At 48.1% G+C, this 16,821-nt stretch overlaps 5 protein-coding genes across 5 annotated transcripts; 2 read left to right on the top strand and 3 right to left on the bottom strand.

The window, feature by feature from the left end:
• Nucleotides 1-652: 652 nt before the first annotated feature.
• On the top strand, nucleotides 653-2,884 carry hexA (putative Woronin body protein HexA; the record flags this gene model as incomplete). Its single annotated transcript, XM_058460061.1, has 3 exons — nucleotides 653-721; nucleotides 1,125-1,603; nucleotides 1,891-2,884. The coding sequence occupies 3 exons, from the start codon at nucleotides 653-655 to the stop codon at nucleotides 2,882-2,884; spliced, it is 1,542 nt and encodes a 513-aa protein (XP_058323593.1).
• Nucleotides 2,885-5,194: 2,310 nt separating this feature from the next.
• N7508_001994 (uncharacterized protein) lies at nucleotides 5,195-6,534 on the bottom strand (the record flags this gene model as incomplete). The annotated part of the gene is made up of 4 exons (XM_058460060.1): nucleotides 5,195-5,375; nucleotides 5,452-5,877; nucleotides 5,968-6,043; nucleotides 6,117-6,534. 4 exons carry the CDS (start codon nucleotides 6,532-6,534, stop codon nucleotides 5,195-5,197), a joined length of 1,101 nt encoding a protein of 366 aa, XP_058323592.1.
• A 1,041-nt stretch (nucleotides 6,535-7,575) lies between these two features.
• N7508_001993 (acetyl/propionyl/methylcrotonyl-CoA carboxylase subunit alpha) lies at nucleotides 7,576-10,088 on the bottom strand (the record flags this gene model as incomplete). The annotated part of the gene is made up of 5 exons (XM_058460059.1): nucleotides 7,576-7,635; nucleotides 7,845-9,471; nucleotides 9,527-9,624; nucleotides 9,689-9,887; nucleotides 9,940-10,088. The coding sequence occupies 5 exons, from the start codon at nucleotides 10,086-10,088 to the stop codon at nucleotides 7,576-7,578; spliced, it is 2,133 nt and encodes a 710-aa protein (XP_058323591.1).
• A 951-nt stretch (nucleotides 10,089-11,039) lies between these two features.
• N7508_001992 (uncharacterized protein) lies at nucleotides 11,040-12,926 on the bottom strand (the record flags this gene model as incomplete). The annotated part of the gene is made up of 6 exons (XM_058460058.1): nucleotides 11,040-11,381; nucleotides 11,477-11,638; nucleotides 11,695-11,819; nucleotides 11,877-12,632; nucleotides 12,688-12,722; nucleotides 12,772-12,926. 6 exons carry the CDS (start codon nucleotides 12,924-12,926, stop codon nucleotides 11,040-11,042), a joined length of 1,575 nt encoding a protein of 524 aa, XP_058323590.1.
• Nucleotides 12,927-13,567: 641 nt separating this feature from the next.
• N7508_001991 (uncharacterized protein) lies at nucleotides 13,568-15,100 on the top strand (the record flags this gene model as incomplete). Its single annotated transcript, XM_058460057.1, has 4 exons — nucleotides 13,568-13,651; nucleotides 13,722-14,194; nucleotides 14,249-14,351; nucleotides 14,405-15,100. The coding sequence occupies 4 exons, from the start codon at nucleotides 13,568-13,570 to the stop codon at nucleotides 15,098-15,100; spliced, it is 1,356 nt and encodes a 451-aa protein (XP_058323589.1).
• Nucleotides 15,101-16,821: the final 1,721 nt, after the last annotated feature.

Raw genomic sequence — 16,821 nt, 5'->3', positions numbered from 1 at the left:
GGAGCCCACATTGGGCACATCAATTCACAAGCAAAGTGTGAATAAAGCCACTGGAGTGCAATGAATCCAACGGCAATATTGAGATACCGTCGAGGCTGGCGACTCGGGATCGCCGTAATGAGCTCTCCTCACAGCGATCACACAAGACGGAGCTTCTCACATCGCAAAGTACGAATAATACACGGCGATGACCAATCCCACGCCATCGCAGCTCCCAGCCTCGTTGCGGTAAGAGGGTCTAGACACAGACTGCATGCGCTGGCGCCGACTCCAGCAGGTGGTTGGGCTGGGGACGAGTGGCTGGGGACCCAAAAGAGGGTCTCAGGTCTCGGGGGAGGATCTTGATGAATCACTTTCCATTGGAGCGAACTGCATGTATCGACAGTGTATTGCATGGCAATTGCGTTGGCCAGTGTGTTTCGGGTATGGAGCCAATGGCAACCAAACGAGTCGATCGCAATTTTCAGAGCAGAAAACTGCAAGTCGCAGACCGCAAATCGCATAATAAATACAGTCCCCCAGGCCGAGGGACACTATCTATCTCCGCACCACAAGAACCGCTGAACCCCGTGTCTCATTGTGCCGATATGATGGAGCCAAACACGATCGGCGCCACGGGGGACCCAGTGTCCGATTCGTCCCGGAGGTTGCTATGGCAATTGGTGATGATACGCGCTGGCCAGCCCCCCCCCCCCCCCCCCATGTGAACGGGGTTCTGACGGTGTGTATTGAGCTCCGTATTGCATAGAGAGTGGTACTGGAAACGATCAGGAAAGTGATTCAAAAGACTGGAATGCCAATTGAAGGCAGTCTATGCTCTGTAGTGTAGAGTACTCAGTTTCATTAAACATATCAAGGAGAGAAAGTGAACCTCGGTGATCAGCAGAAACCTAAACCGGCAAGGCGGCGTAAACAATCCCCAGGCATAAATAATCGTTGCATTCGCCAGCTGCGCCTTTCCTTTCCTTCTTCCCTTTCCATTCCTACATTCCAAGCTTAAGCTTATTCCCCTCCATTCCAATCATCTTATCAAAGAAGATCTCTCTTCTTTACTTCTCATCCTTCGAGAAAGACTTCCCCCTTAAGTCTTTTCTTGTCTAGTCTTTCGAGTTGTTTCACGACAGTTCGAAAGGCATTCGAGAAAAGACCTTCAGTCCGGCAATCTGGACTTTGACGCCCGCGTTCCCATCCCCTTCAGTGTCTTCCCGTCGTCGTACCGGAGTGACGCTGTCTCTGAAACTACTCAGACGAGAGTAGAGGGAGAAGTCAATTTCGATCGTCCTTCGCACGTCGAACGGGAAGATACTCAGGGTTCTGCTCCCCTTCCCGGCCCTCGTGTTCAAGGAAAGGAAGAGTTCGTGATCAAGGAAGAGCGCCCTCAGCCTCAATTCCAGCGTCCTCCTCAGTTCCAGGAAGAGCACCCTCAGTTCCAAGAACAGTCTCAGTTCCAAGAACAGTCTCAGTTCCAAGAGCGTTCTCAATACCAGGAACGTCCTCAGTACCAAGAGCGTGTTCAGTACGAAGACCGCGCCCAAGCCCCTCGTCAGGACTACTATCAGCAAACTCAAGAGTTCCAAGCCCCGCTTGAGATCTCCCGCACCAGGTACGTGTTTTTGTTTATTTCAGTGTTATTACTGTTTTTACAGTTCTCTGTTTTCGGCCTGTTTTGGTTGGGCTGGGGAGCGCCACAGCTCCACAGCTCAGCTAGTGGAGTCACTATTTGTTGTGAGATCTCCTTTTCAGGTATAGAGGCAATACGTATTTAGTCCCAGACTAAAATTACGTGTCACTAAAACCGGGATCCACTTGAATTAGCGGTGACTGGCTGTTTTGTTTATTATGTTTCTGGTACCCGTGGAGCATGGGCTGACATCTCTTCCCTTCTTACAGCTACCCCAACTATCAACAGTCCTATTACCAGGACCGTACCCAAGTCTACGACCAGGTCAAGGAGAACCAACTCGACCTCACTGAGCGTGACATTCGTCGAAGCTTCGCTGCTGATCGTGCCCCTGTGTACGAATCCCTCCCCGTCGGCTCCTACTCTCAACGTGAAGGCTCCGCCTACGGTTTGCCCACTGCTGTCTACGACCGGCCCCGCCAGTCCCAGATAGAAGACTACCAGTCCCAGGACTACCAATCCCACGACTACCACACTCGCGAGGCCCAACCCTCCCGATCCCGTTACTCTCAGTCTTCGGCTCCCACCGAAGTCAAGGTCACTAAGTCCACCGTTAAGACCACCCCAGCCTCCAAGATGGGTTACTACGACGACGAGGGTCAGTACCACTCCTTCCGCCGCGGCGTTCAGCGCGCTGCGGATCACATCCTGCACCCCCATCACCACCACCATGAGCGCGAGGAAACTTACGCTGGCGAAGAACCTGCCCCCCAGGCTGCTGTCCGTATTGTTGAGCCCCGCAACCGCGGCACCACCGGCGAGACCGTCCCCATCCCTTGCCACTTCATCCGTATCGGCGACATCCTGATCCTCCAGGGTCGCCCCTGCCAGGTCATCCGCATCTCGGTCTCCCCCCAGACCGGCCAGCACCGCTACCTTGGTGTCGACCTCTTCACCCGCAAGTTGCAGGAGGAGTCCAGCTTCGTCGCCAACCCCTCTCCCTCCGTGGTCGTCCAGACTATGCTCGGCCCCGTCTTCAAGACTTACCGCATCCTGGACCTCCGTGATGACAACCGCCTCGTCGCCATGACCGAGTCCGGCGATGTCAAGCAAGGCCTCGATGTCATCACCCAGGGCAGTCTCTTCAAGCGCATCAGCGATGCCTTTGCTGACGGCCGTGGCTCCGTCCGTGCCCTCGTCATCAACGACGGTGGCCGTGAGCTCGTCGTCGACTACAAGGTCATCCACGGCTCCCGCCTGTAAATTTTCCCTTGTGGATTATGATGAATAGTGTCTTATTTCTTAAATTGTGTGATTTAATTTCCTTTGTATGACGATGCCTTCCAATGTCAATGATGTATGCAATCGCCCTTTGTTGTGTGCTGGTGAAAATGTGAATCGGTTCCTCTGTAATTCTCGGAATAGACTGCCATTCCCTTGTATCTAGTTCATACTGCATGCAGTAATCTGTGTCTATGTCGCCACTCTGTCCTTTTCCCTAGCGTGCATTGTTTTTGTTGCCGTTTCGGGTCTCCAATGAAGCAAAAGTTGGGCCGAAATGTTATTTCTGCATGTGCCAAGCCGCATGTGATCCAGCACTTTTTTCTCACCAACTTGTGTACTTGTTTCACCATGAACCCAATGGCATGGATATCTTTCAAAGTGCTATCTCCAAGTTATATTATGATAGCATTGATTCTTTAATTTGTCAAATGGTGCTCCAATGCCCAATATCGCGTGTCACACTACCGTAGCTCCGAGCTCTTTCCACAAGCAATTCATGCACAATACCCAGCCCATCGACCCAATCCTACGCCTGCATATATATATGTACATGCACCTTACGCCTTTAAACCTTGCAGTCTATCTTTGATGTATTTGACAATATTCATTACGGTTATTCTAGACCGTCCTGTTCCGGTATGGTCTGTCGTTTCGTGTTTCGGTTTCCGTTTTTCGGTATTCGGTATTCACGGAAGTATTCAATTCCTATGGTATTGAAGTAAATTAGGTCGTTTCCACTTGTGACTCGTTTGTCAATTTTGTTTTCCTGGCTCGTGGCTGATGGTATGGGTGGGGGATCTTGATGACGTCTGTGCTGACTCTATAGCTACACATTGAACTTAAGTTAGTTTTGTAGAAAGCAGTCAGGTTGCTTTTTCATGGTTGATGGCAGGTTTATTTTTATGGGTACGTGTAAGTTCAACGGAAATATATCTCGGTTGATAAAGCCGTCTTTTACTACTACATTGGAGGGGGATATATCCACTACTGGCACTCTTGACCCCCAAGCATTCTCAACTTCCTGTCCTGTTATAATATGATGCAGCAATATCGGGCTTGATTTATCCTCTGACTACCATTTTAATCATGAAAGAGAATACCATTGCTTTGCTGCAATAAACAACTGAGCAATACGAATACGCTGCATCATTCCATTTTTTTTTTTGAGCCAATGAGATATTACCAGCATGTAGTCTAACAAATAACAATCTGCCTAGAGGCTCTCATCATATAACTACAATGATACTTGGTCAGCAAAGATGTTCAGGTGTAGTCACCAACACAGCATACCCAGTCTACGATCCTTGAAATCCCACAACAGGAGCTGAACAAGAACCCACTGATGCCGCGATCACTTTAAAGATATAGATCTTTGACCGTTGAGGTACCGTGGTTGAGATGAGGCTTCAACAAGTTAAATGCCTAGATCACGAGGTGTCCACATTAAGCAAGTGGCAACAGACCACCGGTGGATCAGGGCAGCCCAAGAGCGCATGCCCAGCTTCACAAGCCTCATCAAATTACCCCTGTTATATCCCAAGCGACTGACGTCCAGTCCCTATCCACAGTACCACTGAAGCCACGCAAGCCCAACCAACCCAATCACCAAGGTTAACCCTGCACATTCCACCCCATCCTCCCTTGTACCTGGCCCGGCACCGGGGAATCGGAACCCGACCCCGGGAATTTCCCAGAGCTAAGCTCATCCGATGGAACGGAATGCAAACGACGGTCTGGTACATATCCATGTCCATGTATGGAGTACATGTACAGCGATCTACAGATGTACCGCAGACATTCCGCAAGGGGGTGTATGATCTACGTTACTTTTTTCTCGAAAGCTTTTGAGGTAGGGGGTTAGCTGTGTTGAGGGTTTCTCATGTTCAAGGAGTACAGGGTCCAGGTCCAAGACCAGATCTAGGTCCAGATCCAGATCTAGGGGTGCGGGTCTACTGTAGATCGGGTCTGGGTTTAACTTTTGTGGAGAGATAAGTGGGTTCTGTTGACTCTCCACATACCTGGGTTGATCACGGAGTATCTGGCTTTAGTTGTCTGATATGTTTGAAGCTAGATATGACTTTCTCAGTACTATATAACTCAACTCCTGATATGATGAAAATGCTAGAAATCCAATTTTAAAGACTAGTTTTTAGCGCATAAAGATATTCATACCTCGAAAACATAGTGAACCGGTCTATCGCATCCTTAAGAAAATCCGTACATTATGCAACGTTGAAACCACAAAGCTAGAAACATAAAAGATACCATGGGTTTGGCTTTGTAGAGATCTTAGGTGACAGTGTACCCTCCATCAACCCGGAGCTCCGCACCAGTAATGTACTTAGAAGCATCGCTAAGCAAAAAGGTAACGGCGCCCATCAAATCCTCGGGGGTACCCATTTTTCCAGCAGGGATAAGAGAGGTCCATTGATCGCGGAGTTGGGGATTTTCGTCGAGGATTTTGCGGGTACTGCAGAAAAAAGAGCAAATGGTTAGCAAAGATATTCCAACGGCAACCGGATGGCCTCAGTCGGATCATAACTCACAGCGCAGTCAACATGTATCCAGGACTAATACAGTTAACACGAATATCATGACCAGCCCACTCAACAGCCAGCGAAGCAGCAAGATGGCGCACAGCAGCCTTGGCCGCGTTATATGGAGCCTGTGGCTGGGGCACGTTGACGATAGCGCCGGACATGGAGCCAATCATGACGATGCTGCCGGGGGCCTTGCGTTCCATGAGGTGTTTGGCGACGCCGATCGCGAAGAGGTAGGTTCCGTCTACGTTGACGCCCCATAGCTTCTGCATACGGTCGAAGGGGTAGCTGATTGCGTCGAAGTTCTCTGTGAAACCGGCTGAGGTGACTAGGTTGTCGATTTGGCCGTGCTTTGATAGGACTTCGGTTAGGGCGGCATTTACTGAATCTGGGTTTGCGACGTCCGCGTAGTGGGCTGTGACGGTGGGCATGCTATTTCATGATATATGTTAGATATTGTGTTGGGGTTGAGAGTGATGAACTCTGCGGAGATGCATAGGATGAAAATTGGGATGTACGTACTCTGTGTCCTCGATACCGGGGTTTTCTTTTCTGAATTGGTCAATCAGCGACTGGGCAGCTGTCACAGCTTCGTCCTCTGTATTAAAGTCAGCATGAGCACCACTTCACGGTCGATGGACCGAGGTATGAGATCAAAACACGAAACATACTGTTCAGATCAACAATAGCCAAATCAGAACCCGATGCAACCAGACCCTGTCCCATAACAAGACCCAAACCACGCGCACCACCAGTCACCATGCTAACCTTCTTCTCCAACGAGAATTGAGCTAGGGTACGCTTAAAGTGCATACCTCCACGGCCCTGGACAACGGGCTGTGCGGGCATCTCGCTATCGGGAGGATATTCGATATGGACGCTCTCATCGGTACGAGCGAACTGACCCTCATGCTCACCGGATGCACCTTCGGGAGCTCTAGTCGTAGCAGCTTCAATAGGGTCCTTTGAGGGGTCATTGCTTTTCTTGTGGAGAGCAGGTGTATAAGACAAGGGTCGAGTGAAAGCTGCAGCTGCGCGAGCTGTGTTTAGAGCCTTGAAAGCATTGCGAGTGACTGTTGGTTTGAACATTATGAAGAGCTCAGCTTCAGGTATACTGAGCTGTGAGTCTTGTCGTTGGCGAGCTTTTGGGTAGATGCAATGGGAGGGAGATATGGAGAAGAAATATGGAGAAGAAGGGTGTTCTGGACGCTAGGGAGAGCAAATCCAGGGGATGGGAACTTTTAAAAAAGAAAGCAGGTCATCGGAGCTTCCTGGATTTCTTTTTTTTTTTCTTTTTATCCCCGGAGGCGGTCCAAGGAGCTTGGGAATGTGACAATTGCGGTGAAAGCAGGGCCAATACATGGAGGCCGTGCTTGAACAATTGAGTTGAGAATTTATGCGTCTACTTTTGGGACAAATTTACGAGTAACATACAAATATGAGGCGAGGTGATGTCAGCCGATCAAATCTACGTGGGGCGTGGCTTTGGTGCTTCGCACTGCTATAGGGTGTTTAGATCCCTCGATTTAGCTATTTGTTGCTCCTGTCCCTGTTAGCTTTGGGCGGGCTCTTTCTCTCTTTGGTGGGTTTTATCGCAATAGATATCCACCCGGTGTTTACATCCGTAGACTAAGACCCCAAAGCTCTATCTCCCCAGCTACTTCAGTACTTTTGTGAAACCGATATGCATGGAAAGGGACCAGTCACTTTCTGCATTTCGGGGGTAACACGGCCGCCTTTGCCGCTGAGACCTCAATATTCTGTGATCATATTTGTGTCATGCAGTATGCATTTTGCCACCGGAAATATGGCTGGACCAGTACTCGGTGAACAAGTTGAGAATACTTATAGATGTGGTATAGTGCAAAAGCAAGTACAGCGTCGAGGTTCCCCTCAAGTGGCGATTCTATCAATGACGAGGTTGTCTGGGGTATCTGGTTCCACTTGTGGAGAACTTGTTTGGGCTCCACAAAGATGCTAATTCGGAGGCCAATTAAGTACATGGTGCATCTAATCTGAGATTGGTCTAGGATCTTCGCTAAACGCCCCCCCCCCCATCTTGGTCCAAGATTATTCACGTCGCATCCCATGTTCAGAGACGAACAAATTCTCTAAAAGATGAAACCCCAGTTAGTCGCTGTTTTCCGCATCGGCGAATTCAACCAGCGGTGTTCCGCTTTTGCATTGGTCCTGCAAGGTACAAGTTAGTCAGCGGTTCTCGACTTGCGGCGGGTAGAAATGAAAATCAGGCACATGGAGGAGCTACGACAGAAGGATCTAGACCGGAGGGAATTGCAAAACATCCCGAAGGAATACAAACAGGATGCAGCAAAAGCAAACCGAAACAGGATCACGGGGTCAAGAACTCCAAGGGCAAGGGGTAAGAGCGCGTGACTTACTCCTTGTCGGTGCACCACCCGGGCAATAGTACCCCGTTGTGGACTGCGGATCACCGTCTCCATCTTCATACTCTCAATAACCACCAGAGGCTGGTCCTTCTCCACTGTATCACCCGCTTGTACCTCCACGCGTAAGATCTTACACGGCATCGGGGCCAGTACACTGTTAGTCACATCCTTCATACCAAGGGCCTTCTCCATCCATTTGGCTCGGGGCACCGTAAGTCGGTATTGAGTTCCTCGCTGGAAAGCGATAATCGTGTCCTCGTCCCGGACAACGGTGGTGTCCAACCGAGTGTGCGCGAAAAAGGAGGTGACAATCTGCGATACTGCATCCATGTGGCTTACTACTTGCTCGAAGACTCGTCCGCCGACCTCCACATTGAAGGTGTCATCTGCGGTTTGCTGTATCCTCACATTGAAGGTGGAGCCGTCGCTTGCCCCGGGGAGTGCAGTCTCTGTAAATGACAATTGGCGCTCTTGGTAGCTAGGGGTGAAGCCCACGGCTGACCCTGCGACACCGGCCGATGGACGCGTTCCAGAGCCGATGTCGCGGTGTAGACATGCCAATGCGACTTGCGCTAGAACTTCTTCCTCGATTATCTTGGGAGCGAACAATTCTTCGCGGTGTTTCTCGATATAGCCGGTTTCGACTTCACCAGCGATGAAATCGGGACTCTTGCAGATGGTCTTCAGGAATTCAATGTTGGTCACGGGTCCTGCAACTTCGTACTGCTCCAGTGCAGCGGCTAGCTTTCGAAGAGCCTCCTCACGGTTCGCGCCTCGCACAATAAGCTTGGAAATCATGGGGTCGTAGTGTGCCGAGACATCATCTCCTTCCACAAAGCCAGCATCAATGCGGATATCTTCTGAAGTAGTGGGAGTTCGCACATGGAGAAGGCGTCCTGAGTCGGGGATGAAACCCTGCTCTGGATTCTCGGCGTAGATTCGGGCCTCAATACCATGTCCACTGTGGGAAATCCGTTCTTCTACCTCCTCCTGTGTGAGCGGGAGTTTGGCTCCTTCGGCCACGAGGATTTGCCAGTGAACAAGGTCCTGTCCAGTGACCATCTCGGTCACGGGGTGCTCGACCTGCAGACGGGTGTTCATTTCCATAAAGTAGAATTCGCCGCTGTCGTTATCGAAAATGAACTCCACAGTTCCGGCACCTTCGTAGCCAACTGCCAACGCAGCTGATCGGGCCTTGGCCCAAAGGTCCTTTCTTGTGACATCGGGGAGGTGAGGTGCTGGTGACTCCTCCAGGATTTTCTGGTGTCGTCGTTGGATACTGCAGTCACGCTCTCCCAGCGCAACAGAGTTGCCATGCTTGTCGGCAAATACCTGTACTTCGATATGGCGAGGCGTAGTGATGTACTTCTCTACCAGCACATTGTCATCTCCGAAAGAGTTCATTGCTTCTGATTTCGCCGACTCAAGCTGAGCCTGGAATTCAGCTTTGGAGCTGGCAATGCGCATGCCTTTGCCACCGCCTCCCTTGATGGCCTTGATGAGCACTGGGTATTTGATCTGATCCGCTTGCTCTTCGAGGAAGGCCGGATCTTGATTTTGACCGTGGTAGCCGGGTACACATGGGACACCTGCTGCGGTCATAATTTCTTTGGATCGACTATTATTTTGAGCCAGTCAATATCTGAGTACCCTAGTAGGGAAGTTGTACGAACCTCTTATCTCCCATGTCTTCAATGGCAGTGTACGGAGGGCCAATGAATACTATCCCGGCCTCGGTACATTTGCGCGCGAATGCAGAGTTCTCGGACAGCTATTGACCAAGATGTGTGTAAGTAATTCGGCCATCTAATATGTCATCATGCATGGGCACTCACAAAGCCATAGCCAGGGTGTATGGCTTGACATCCTTCTTTCTTTGCAATTTCGATAATTCTGTCGCCATCAAGATATGCAGACACGGAACCTAGATTAAAAGCAAAGGGAGAGCTCAAAGCATGCTGTGCTCGGCTATCCGGGTCGGTGTAAAGGGTCGTCACGCGGATACCACGATCCGCAGCAGTGCGTCCAACACGACTAGCAGACAGTTAGCATAACCAATCCCATATAATCTCAGAGCAAAACTCACAGAGCGATCTCTCCTCGGTTAGCAATAAGAATTGAATCTAAAGTCTTTGTGTTTGGTGTATTTGTGGCCGAGGATACAGCTCGCGTTGTCCTGCGGGCCGCAGTCGGGGTTAAGCGGGGAGTAATGCGGAGAAGGGATGAGAGGGTCATGATTGTGAAGGGCAGACTTTCGGCTGCCACGAGTGTTTGTGTTTTCACAGGAAGTTATATGGGCCAAGGGTCATGATCGAGGTTCTTTGAAGGGATCAAATGAAGAGGGAATGCGAGGGTCTTGAAGCTCTTGTTGAGCCGACGCAAAGCGAGATTGCGGGGAAAGCCGAGAATGACATAATCACCCGCCTTTGGCCTTGTTGCCTGAGAAATATGAACCAGTCACACGTGAATGCTGAGTAATACGCATTCAATCCAAAGATATCAAGGTCTCTGTACCTCTATACTGCTAATGATCGCTTTTGATGCGATGCCCAATTACTGATTCGCTACCAGGAGCATCTATAAACCTGGGGTTTAGAACACGCCGCGAGAGGGGCGAGCCCAAGGCTGGAATTCACAAGAACGTGTTCTTCTTGTTTAACAGAGGCTCGGCTATCATACGGCACATATGGTCCAGATCAATATTACAGACATATATGGGCAATTTATTCTGACTGGTCTTTGTGAGGACCTGATGAGGGTGGTTACGACGGTCGACTCAATATTAGTGCAACTGAAGTCTAATTGTGGTCCTACGAGTCCATGTCAACGGAGAATTTCTCACTGAAGGACATTTGTCGCGACTTTCATCATCTCGACTCGAATGGAACATATCCCAGCTACCTTTCGGAGCCGCCTGCTTGGCAGTTCACGAACCTTGATAGGCCCGCCTGGCCTTGGGTATAAGCTCTCCAGGATGTTTGGAGCGGTTTCCTTTCTAGCTAATCAAAGATATTAGTAACTCTATATTTCTTGCTTTGATGCGATACCTAAATACTGACCGGCTATTTGGAACTTTTATAAGTCCGGGGTTTGCAGCATGAATCTACAATGAAGCTGTCGAGGGCGATAATATTTCTTTAAACCCCATCTTGAAGTATATCAAAGCTAATAGACCCAGATTCTATATCAGACTGCTTTCGTATCAACCTCCACTCTTGGCTCTTTCTCTCTCAAGAATTGATCTTGTTCCAGACGACTCTTCTTTATATCCACACCAATAAATAAGATTGCAAAGCTCAACAAACTCAGTCCAAACAAGAAATAGAAGGGCGTGGACGCATTGCCAGAAGGAGTGGCATCAATGATGGCACTGGAGACAAGAGGTCCAATAAAGGAGGATGTTTTGCCGACAATACTGAATAGACTGAAGAACAGGAACTCATAACCCTGGGGTGTTACCTCGGAGATCATGATCTGGGAGTAGCTGTACCACGGACAGACGAACAAACCATAGAACGCTTGGTAGACCTATGGTAATTTGTCAGTATGGCTCTTTGCCAAAGACATAAGTGCCCGTCTCCTCTTTCGTCCAGGTGAGAAATCAATTGGAAGAAGTCACCTACCCATACTTCCCACACATTATGGAACCCAAACTTATCGGTCCAAATGCCTATCATACCCCAGCCATCCAGTAGGACGATACCAATTGCAATAGCATTGAACATGGTTTTGGTTCCTAATTTGTACCGCTGTTGAATAGCCCAAAAGGCATAAATTCCAACGGCCTAGAAGTAGGTTAGAAGATGTGACGATGTGTATTTCATGGCTCGGTGCAATATACCTGAGCTGCAATTCCCACAATCAAGAGATATGTTAACTGCAGTGTATTATACGCCACCAAGCTGTTTTGTAAGGTGCTGATCACAGTGACTGTAGTGTTCAATGAATCACCGAGTAAAAAGTACCCTGAGAGTGCTCGTTAGCTCAAGTAACCATGGATTGATACTAGGAAGTTTGTCCTACCAACAAGATAGATAAGGCTCTGCTTCAGCTTCCACACTTGGTGTACCGTATAATACAGCTGAGACAACCCTGCCATGACAATATTCTGAGACCCGGGATCTTGACCCGGTCGGCGCTTCTCTAAGAAGAACCATGGCAATGAAACAAGTAGCCAGACACCACTGGCAAAAGCAATAAGGACACTTAGGCCCCAGTTATTCTTTGCATCACTGGCGTTGACATCAATACCGAACATGAGACCGACGATAATGGCAAGAATGACAATCTCGGACACGGACTGAATATAGAATGCAGTATTTGCAAGCTGGCTCCTTTTCATCGTATCGGCGAAATCATATTCTTCGCGTGAGATATTGCCACTGGCATAGTCATCGGACTTTTGTCGCATTTTAGCAGTATTCCGGGCAAGTGATGGGAAAGCAGCAGTCCAGAAAGTTAGAGTGGTCTGATAGGCGATGAGACCGACGATATAGAGGCCAACGCCTATCTGCCATTTTTCTGCTGTGTGGACGCCCAACCAGGCGAATCCCAGTGCATAAGCAATGGTAGAGAGCACGATGAGGATGTTTGGTTGCCAGTTTCCAAAGTCAGCGAAACTTCCTATCACGAGGAAGATCACGATCTGGATTGCGAAGGAGATGCCGTTGCATAGTAGAACTATACTTTCGGTGGATCTGAACTTTCCTGCGAAGAAAAGCCCATTGGCATCACCTGCTGCTTGGTAGAGAAGGTTCTGGAAGGCAGTTGGAGCGAAGTCTGGATATTGCTATTAGATAATTTCTCAAGGAAGTCTATCAAGGGATGAACTCACTGAACAAAGACAACCCGTTATTGCCGATATAGTACCTATACATAGTTTAGCCATGTCACCTTACCTTGTTTGCGGATAGCGCACGAATAATAAGCCCGAATTTCCCATTTTGTAGCGATGTAGCGGTCATCAAGTTGGCCCAATGCTGTGTCATGCGTGTCCACATTCAAGGTGAGTATGTCGATAGCCGGCGGCTTGTCTTTGGAATCATCACGAGACGATGGATGACAGGATGTCATGATCAATGACAAAAAGTTAGTTACTAAAGGAAAGCAGTTACGGAAAAAGCATTTGGATTTTCCATTGACTCCGGGATTGTAATTCACTGAGTAAACCTGTGTGACTTTGTTCGTTATATACTGCTGTCATATTTTCCTCGAAATGCAATGAACAAATCTCAGTTTCTCTTCTTATCAAGCCAAATGAGACACGGAAGATAAGGAAGAGAAATAGATAAGCCTTAAGCTACCTTTCGGCAGATACGAAGATCTGTAAGAGTATCCCAATGGAGGGCGGGGAACCCGCTCCGCAGATTAGATTATGGGGAAAGGGTACTTTGGCAGCTCACGAGGACATAGGAAATGTAATGATATGGAGCGCAAACAACTTAAAGTGGACATGCGATCCGACTACACACTCGGGACAGAACTTCCTAGATAGGTATGGTGGATTTTGGTCGAAGCATATTGAGTCAATGTTCACTGAGTAACTATAGCTTCGGCGGTCCCGACTATTTAGAAGTTGCTTGCGTGCACTTCTTTCTGTTCTCCTTTCTACTTCAAAGGCGCTCTCGGTCTTGCTATCTACCCTACCAAGGCGTATTGGAAAGAAAGCCCTTACAAATTGACTTGTAACTATCGGGTCATATATCATACCCATTATGAACCCTCTGGAATTGGTGAAGAGATGGAGTTGGGACTATACCAAGGAGTCTGAAGAGAAAGAAGAGGCCTTTGACCCAAAAGTATGTGGATCCAGGTGCAATGTGCTTCAAAGCTCGAAGGGAACCACCGATCTAAGATTTGGCCTAACAGGTGCATCTCGACTACACACCACCTTCAAAGAAAATCACGCTGGAAGACTTGCTTTTGACGAGAAGTCCAACTGCATCCCCCATTGCAGGAACAGTACCATTTCCTCTGTTGTCCCCTGAAGGAGTGAGAGCCTACCGAAGGGCACTGTTCCGAAAGAATGTTATTGATAAATGTGCAAGCTCCCCGTTCCCAGGGACTTTGGTCCTTCGGGATGTAGTCAAGCAGTCAAAGTTCGTCAATGACTTTTGGACGCACCCCGAAACTATGAGAATAGTCTCGGACGCGGTCAATGTACCTTTGGAAATTGTGATGCCCACGGAAATAGGACACACCAATATTCAAGTCGAGGGGAACACCATCACGGAAATGGCCAGTAATCTCCGGGTTGAACCATCACTGGAGAAGCTTGAGTTGAGTGCTGAAGACCGATCTTATGATCCGTTGAAAGATGCTAGTGCTATCATTCCGTGGCAGTATGTTATTAATACAGCCAGACCAATTAGTCAACAGAGCTAATTCGACCGAAGTTACGACTCTTATCCTTACGTTTGCGTCATGATGTTGAGTGATACAGAGGGCATGATTGGAGGAGAGACTTATGTTGAAAAAGGCGACGGAGAATCTCAAAAGGCAGGTGGAACCTGATTCGACTTTTCAACCCAGTGAGACTAAACCTTCTTTAGGTTGAGGGTCCTCAAATCGGCCATGCGGTGATGCTTCAGGGTGGTGAAGTTAAACACCTAGCAGCTCGCGCAAAGGGCGTGAAAGAACGCATATCTACCATCACCTCATACCGATCGAAGATCCCAAATATATACGACTCCAGCTACATGACGAATGTTCGACCCTACGCTAACATGAACATCTACCCAGAATGGACCAATTTTCGTCTGCGAAAATTGAGAGACGAGCTTACCCTCTACCTTGAAAAGACACAGACAGAACAAGACCATACTCAAGGAACAGAGGAGGTGCAAGATCTCATAAACAATCAGATCCAATATCTGCAACGAACTTCCCGCCAGATGGTCAACTCTGAATACTCGCAACGACTCGTGAAAGTATATGGGAAGCCCGCATACTACGATGCGCCCAGAATCTGGCAAACTGTTCAAACATTACCGACATTTACGGAACTCGCATCTTTTACAGACGACAAGCGAGAGTGGGGCCCAGATACTGGATATTGGATAGACTTGCAGAAATCAATGGAGATAATTCGTCAGGGCAAGCCTCTTCAAAGCATTCTTGGAACCGGTGTATGGGACCAAACGAAGAGATATTATATGGGAGATGAGCTTTTACGACAAGGTCTCAACGAGGTTTTCCTTGATTGGCTGGGATGTACGGGATTGTGGGATTTATATTGCAAGATTTAGTGGTATGGAAGGAGCTGGATGAGATAATATTGATTCGCTGTCTACTGTGCATATAATGACTTTTATGAAATCAAATTGTTGATATACTGTCACTTCTACTCGGTCTGTATGTGAATATTGCCGTGTTTCGGAACGGAGATGTCGGTGAGACGGACATGAAACCTCCATAGTGGGCTCTAATAATTTAGATCGATCATATTTTGGGAGGCGATGTTGCAATTTGGGTCGAACTTCAGGCCCGCGAGAGAGTGAAAGTATTTCTCTTTAACATGATTCCCTTGGACTACAATATCACACCTCCTCTTGCACGATTCTCCGAATATCAGTCATGATTACATTCTTTGAGCTACTCAGTGAAAAATATGTGCGTAACAGAGAACTGGTCATACAAGACATCATAACCATGGAATTACAAATATGCAACACAACCCACAGAGACCGGAATGAAGAAGATAAAGTATTGAGATTCCTTTTTTTGCCACTGAATAATTCGAAAGAGGGGTGCCATGCCCCCTCTCGAAGTACGCAGCAACTTATATAGTCCGATGCCTTTCCAGTCTGGGGCCTCGTTAAAACCAACTGAAGTGAGCCCACTTGGTGGACCCCCAGCTGGGAAAAGAGTACCTCTCCCAAGAAAGACAAGCACACATGAAAAGAACAGACAAATTTCCCCCTTTACATCTTTGTTTTGACCAAGATCGGGGCCTCATTAAAACCAACTGGAGAAAACCCCTTGGGAAAATACAACCAGCCGGAAAGAGTACCCCGTAGAACATGAACCGTATCATTGACTTTCCTCTGATGCTCCCATTTTTTGAGTTGATAAACTGTGTCCGGTAGAGCTTTTGCGTGGATACATTGTATCTTTCTTTTGTCTGATTTGATGGTTGATGTCCTGTTTGTTTGAATGATTGTCTTGATGGTTTTGTTGTTGCCCTTTATAATCCTCCACCATGTTTACCAGATTGACTTGGTTGATTCGAGGCCTGGTTAAAACCAAGCTGGGTGAAACCACGTGGGACAAACGACCCAGCTGGAAAGAGTGCCTCCTTGTCGCTGTAGTGGTTTGGTTTGAAGGAACGACGAAAGCTCAACATGGTTAAATGTCCTGCCGGGAGAGAGCCGGACTGGACGAGGGATGAGAGAGACATTTCTCCACAGATAAAAAGGAAATACAAAGATTCACAAATAATCCAAAGAATTCAAGAAAGTCAAGAAATAAAAGAAATCACGAAAAGAGCTAGGGAACACGAGCCCCGGAAGAGATCAATTCTACCCATTTCCTCCTCCAATGTTCTTCCAATGAGCCCAAAAGGACCAGGAAGCACGAGCCCCGGAAAAGAACCATTTAACACAATTCCTCCTTCCTTCATGTTCTCCTCCAATTCTCTTCTAATGAGCCAGGTCCCTCCAGACCGAATGAGCACAACCGTTGATAGAGCATGGTTGGCGTTGAGGAGTATCGGGGCTGACCGTTCCCAAAATTGTCCCTGACTTTTGAAGTTTGGGTGCTCCAACGTTTTGGTTTCAAGTACGATATGGTGAGGTTGTTTCATTCGGTTCCATGTCATTGTGTCATTTGGGATGTGTATGATTTCAAGTCGAATCCTTCCAGCACTTCAACCGAAGACCAAAAGCCAAAAAGCAGAGACATTGTCAACCACATTTTTCCAAGTAATCATTTGGCTATGGCTTAGTACTGCAGTACTCCAGCCCCTATG

The sequence above is a fragment of the Penicillium antarcticum genome (genome assembly GCF_028974205.1).
Source record: "Penicillium antarcticum strain IBT 31339 chromosome Unknown utg000002l_segment0_segment0, whole genome shotgun sequence".
In the NCBI taxonomy this organism is placed as follows: domain Eukaryota; kingdom Fungi; phylum Ascomycota; class Eurotiomycetes; order Eurotiales; family Aspergillaceae; genus Penicillium; species Penicillium antarcticum.
Note: the sequence above shows the minus strand (reverse complement) of the source record. Positions and strands in the feature narration are given on the sequence as shown.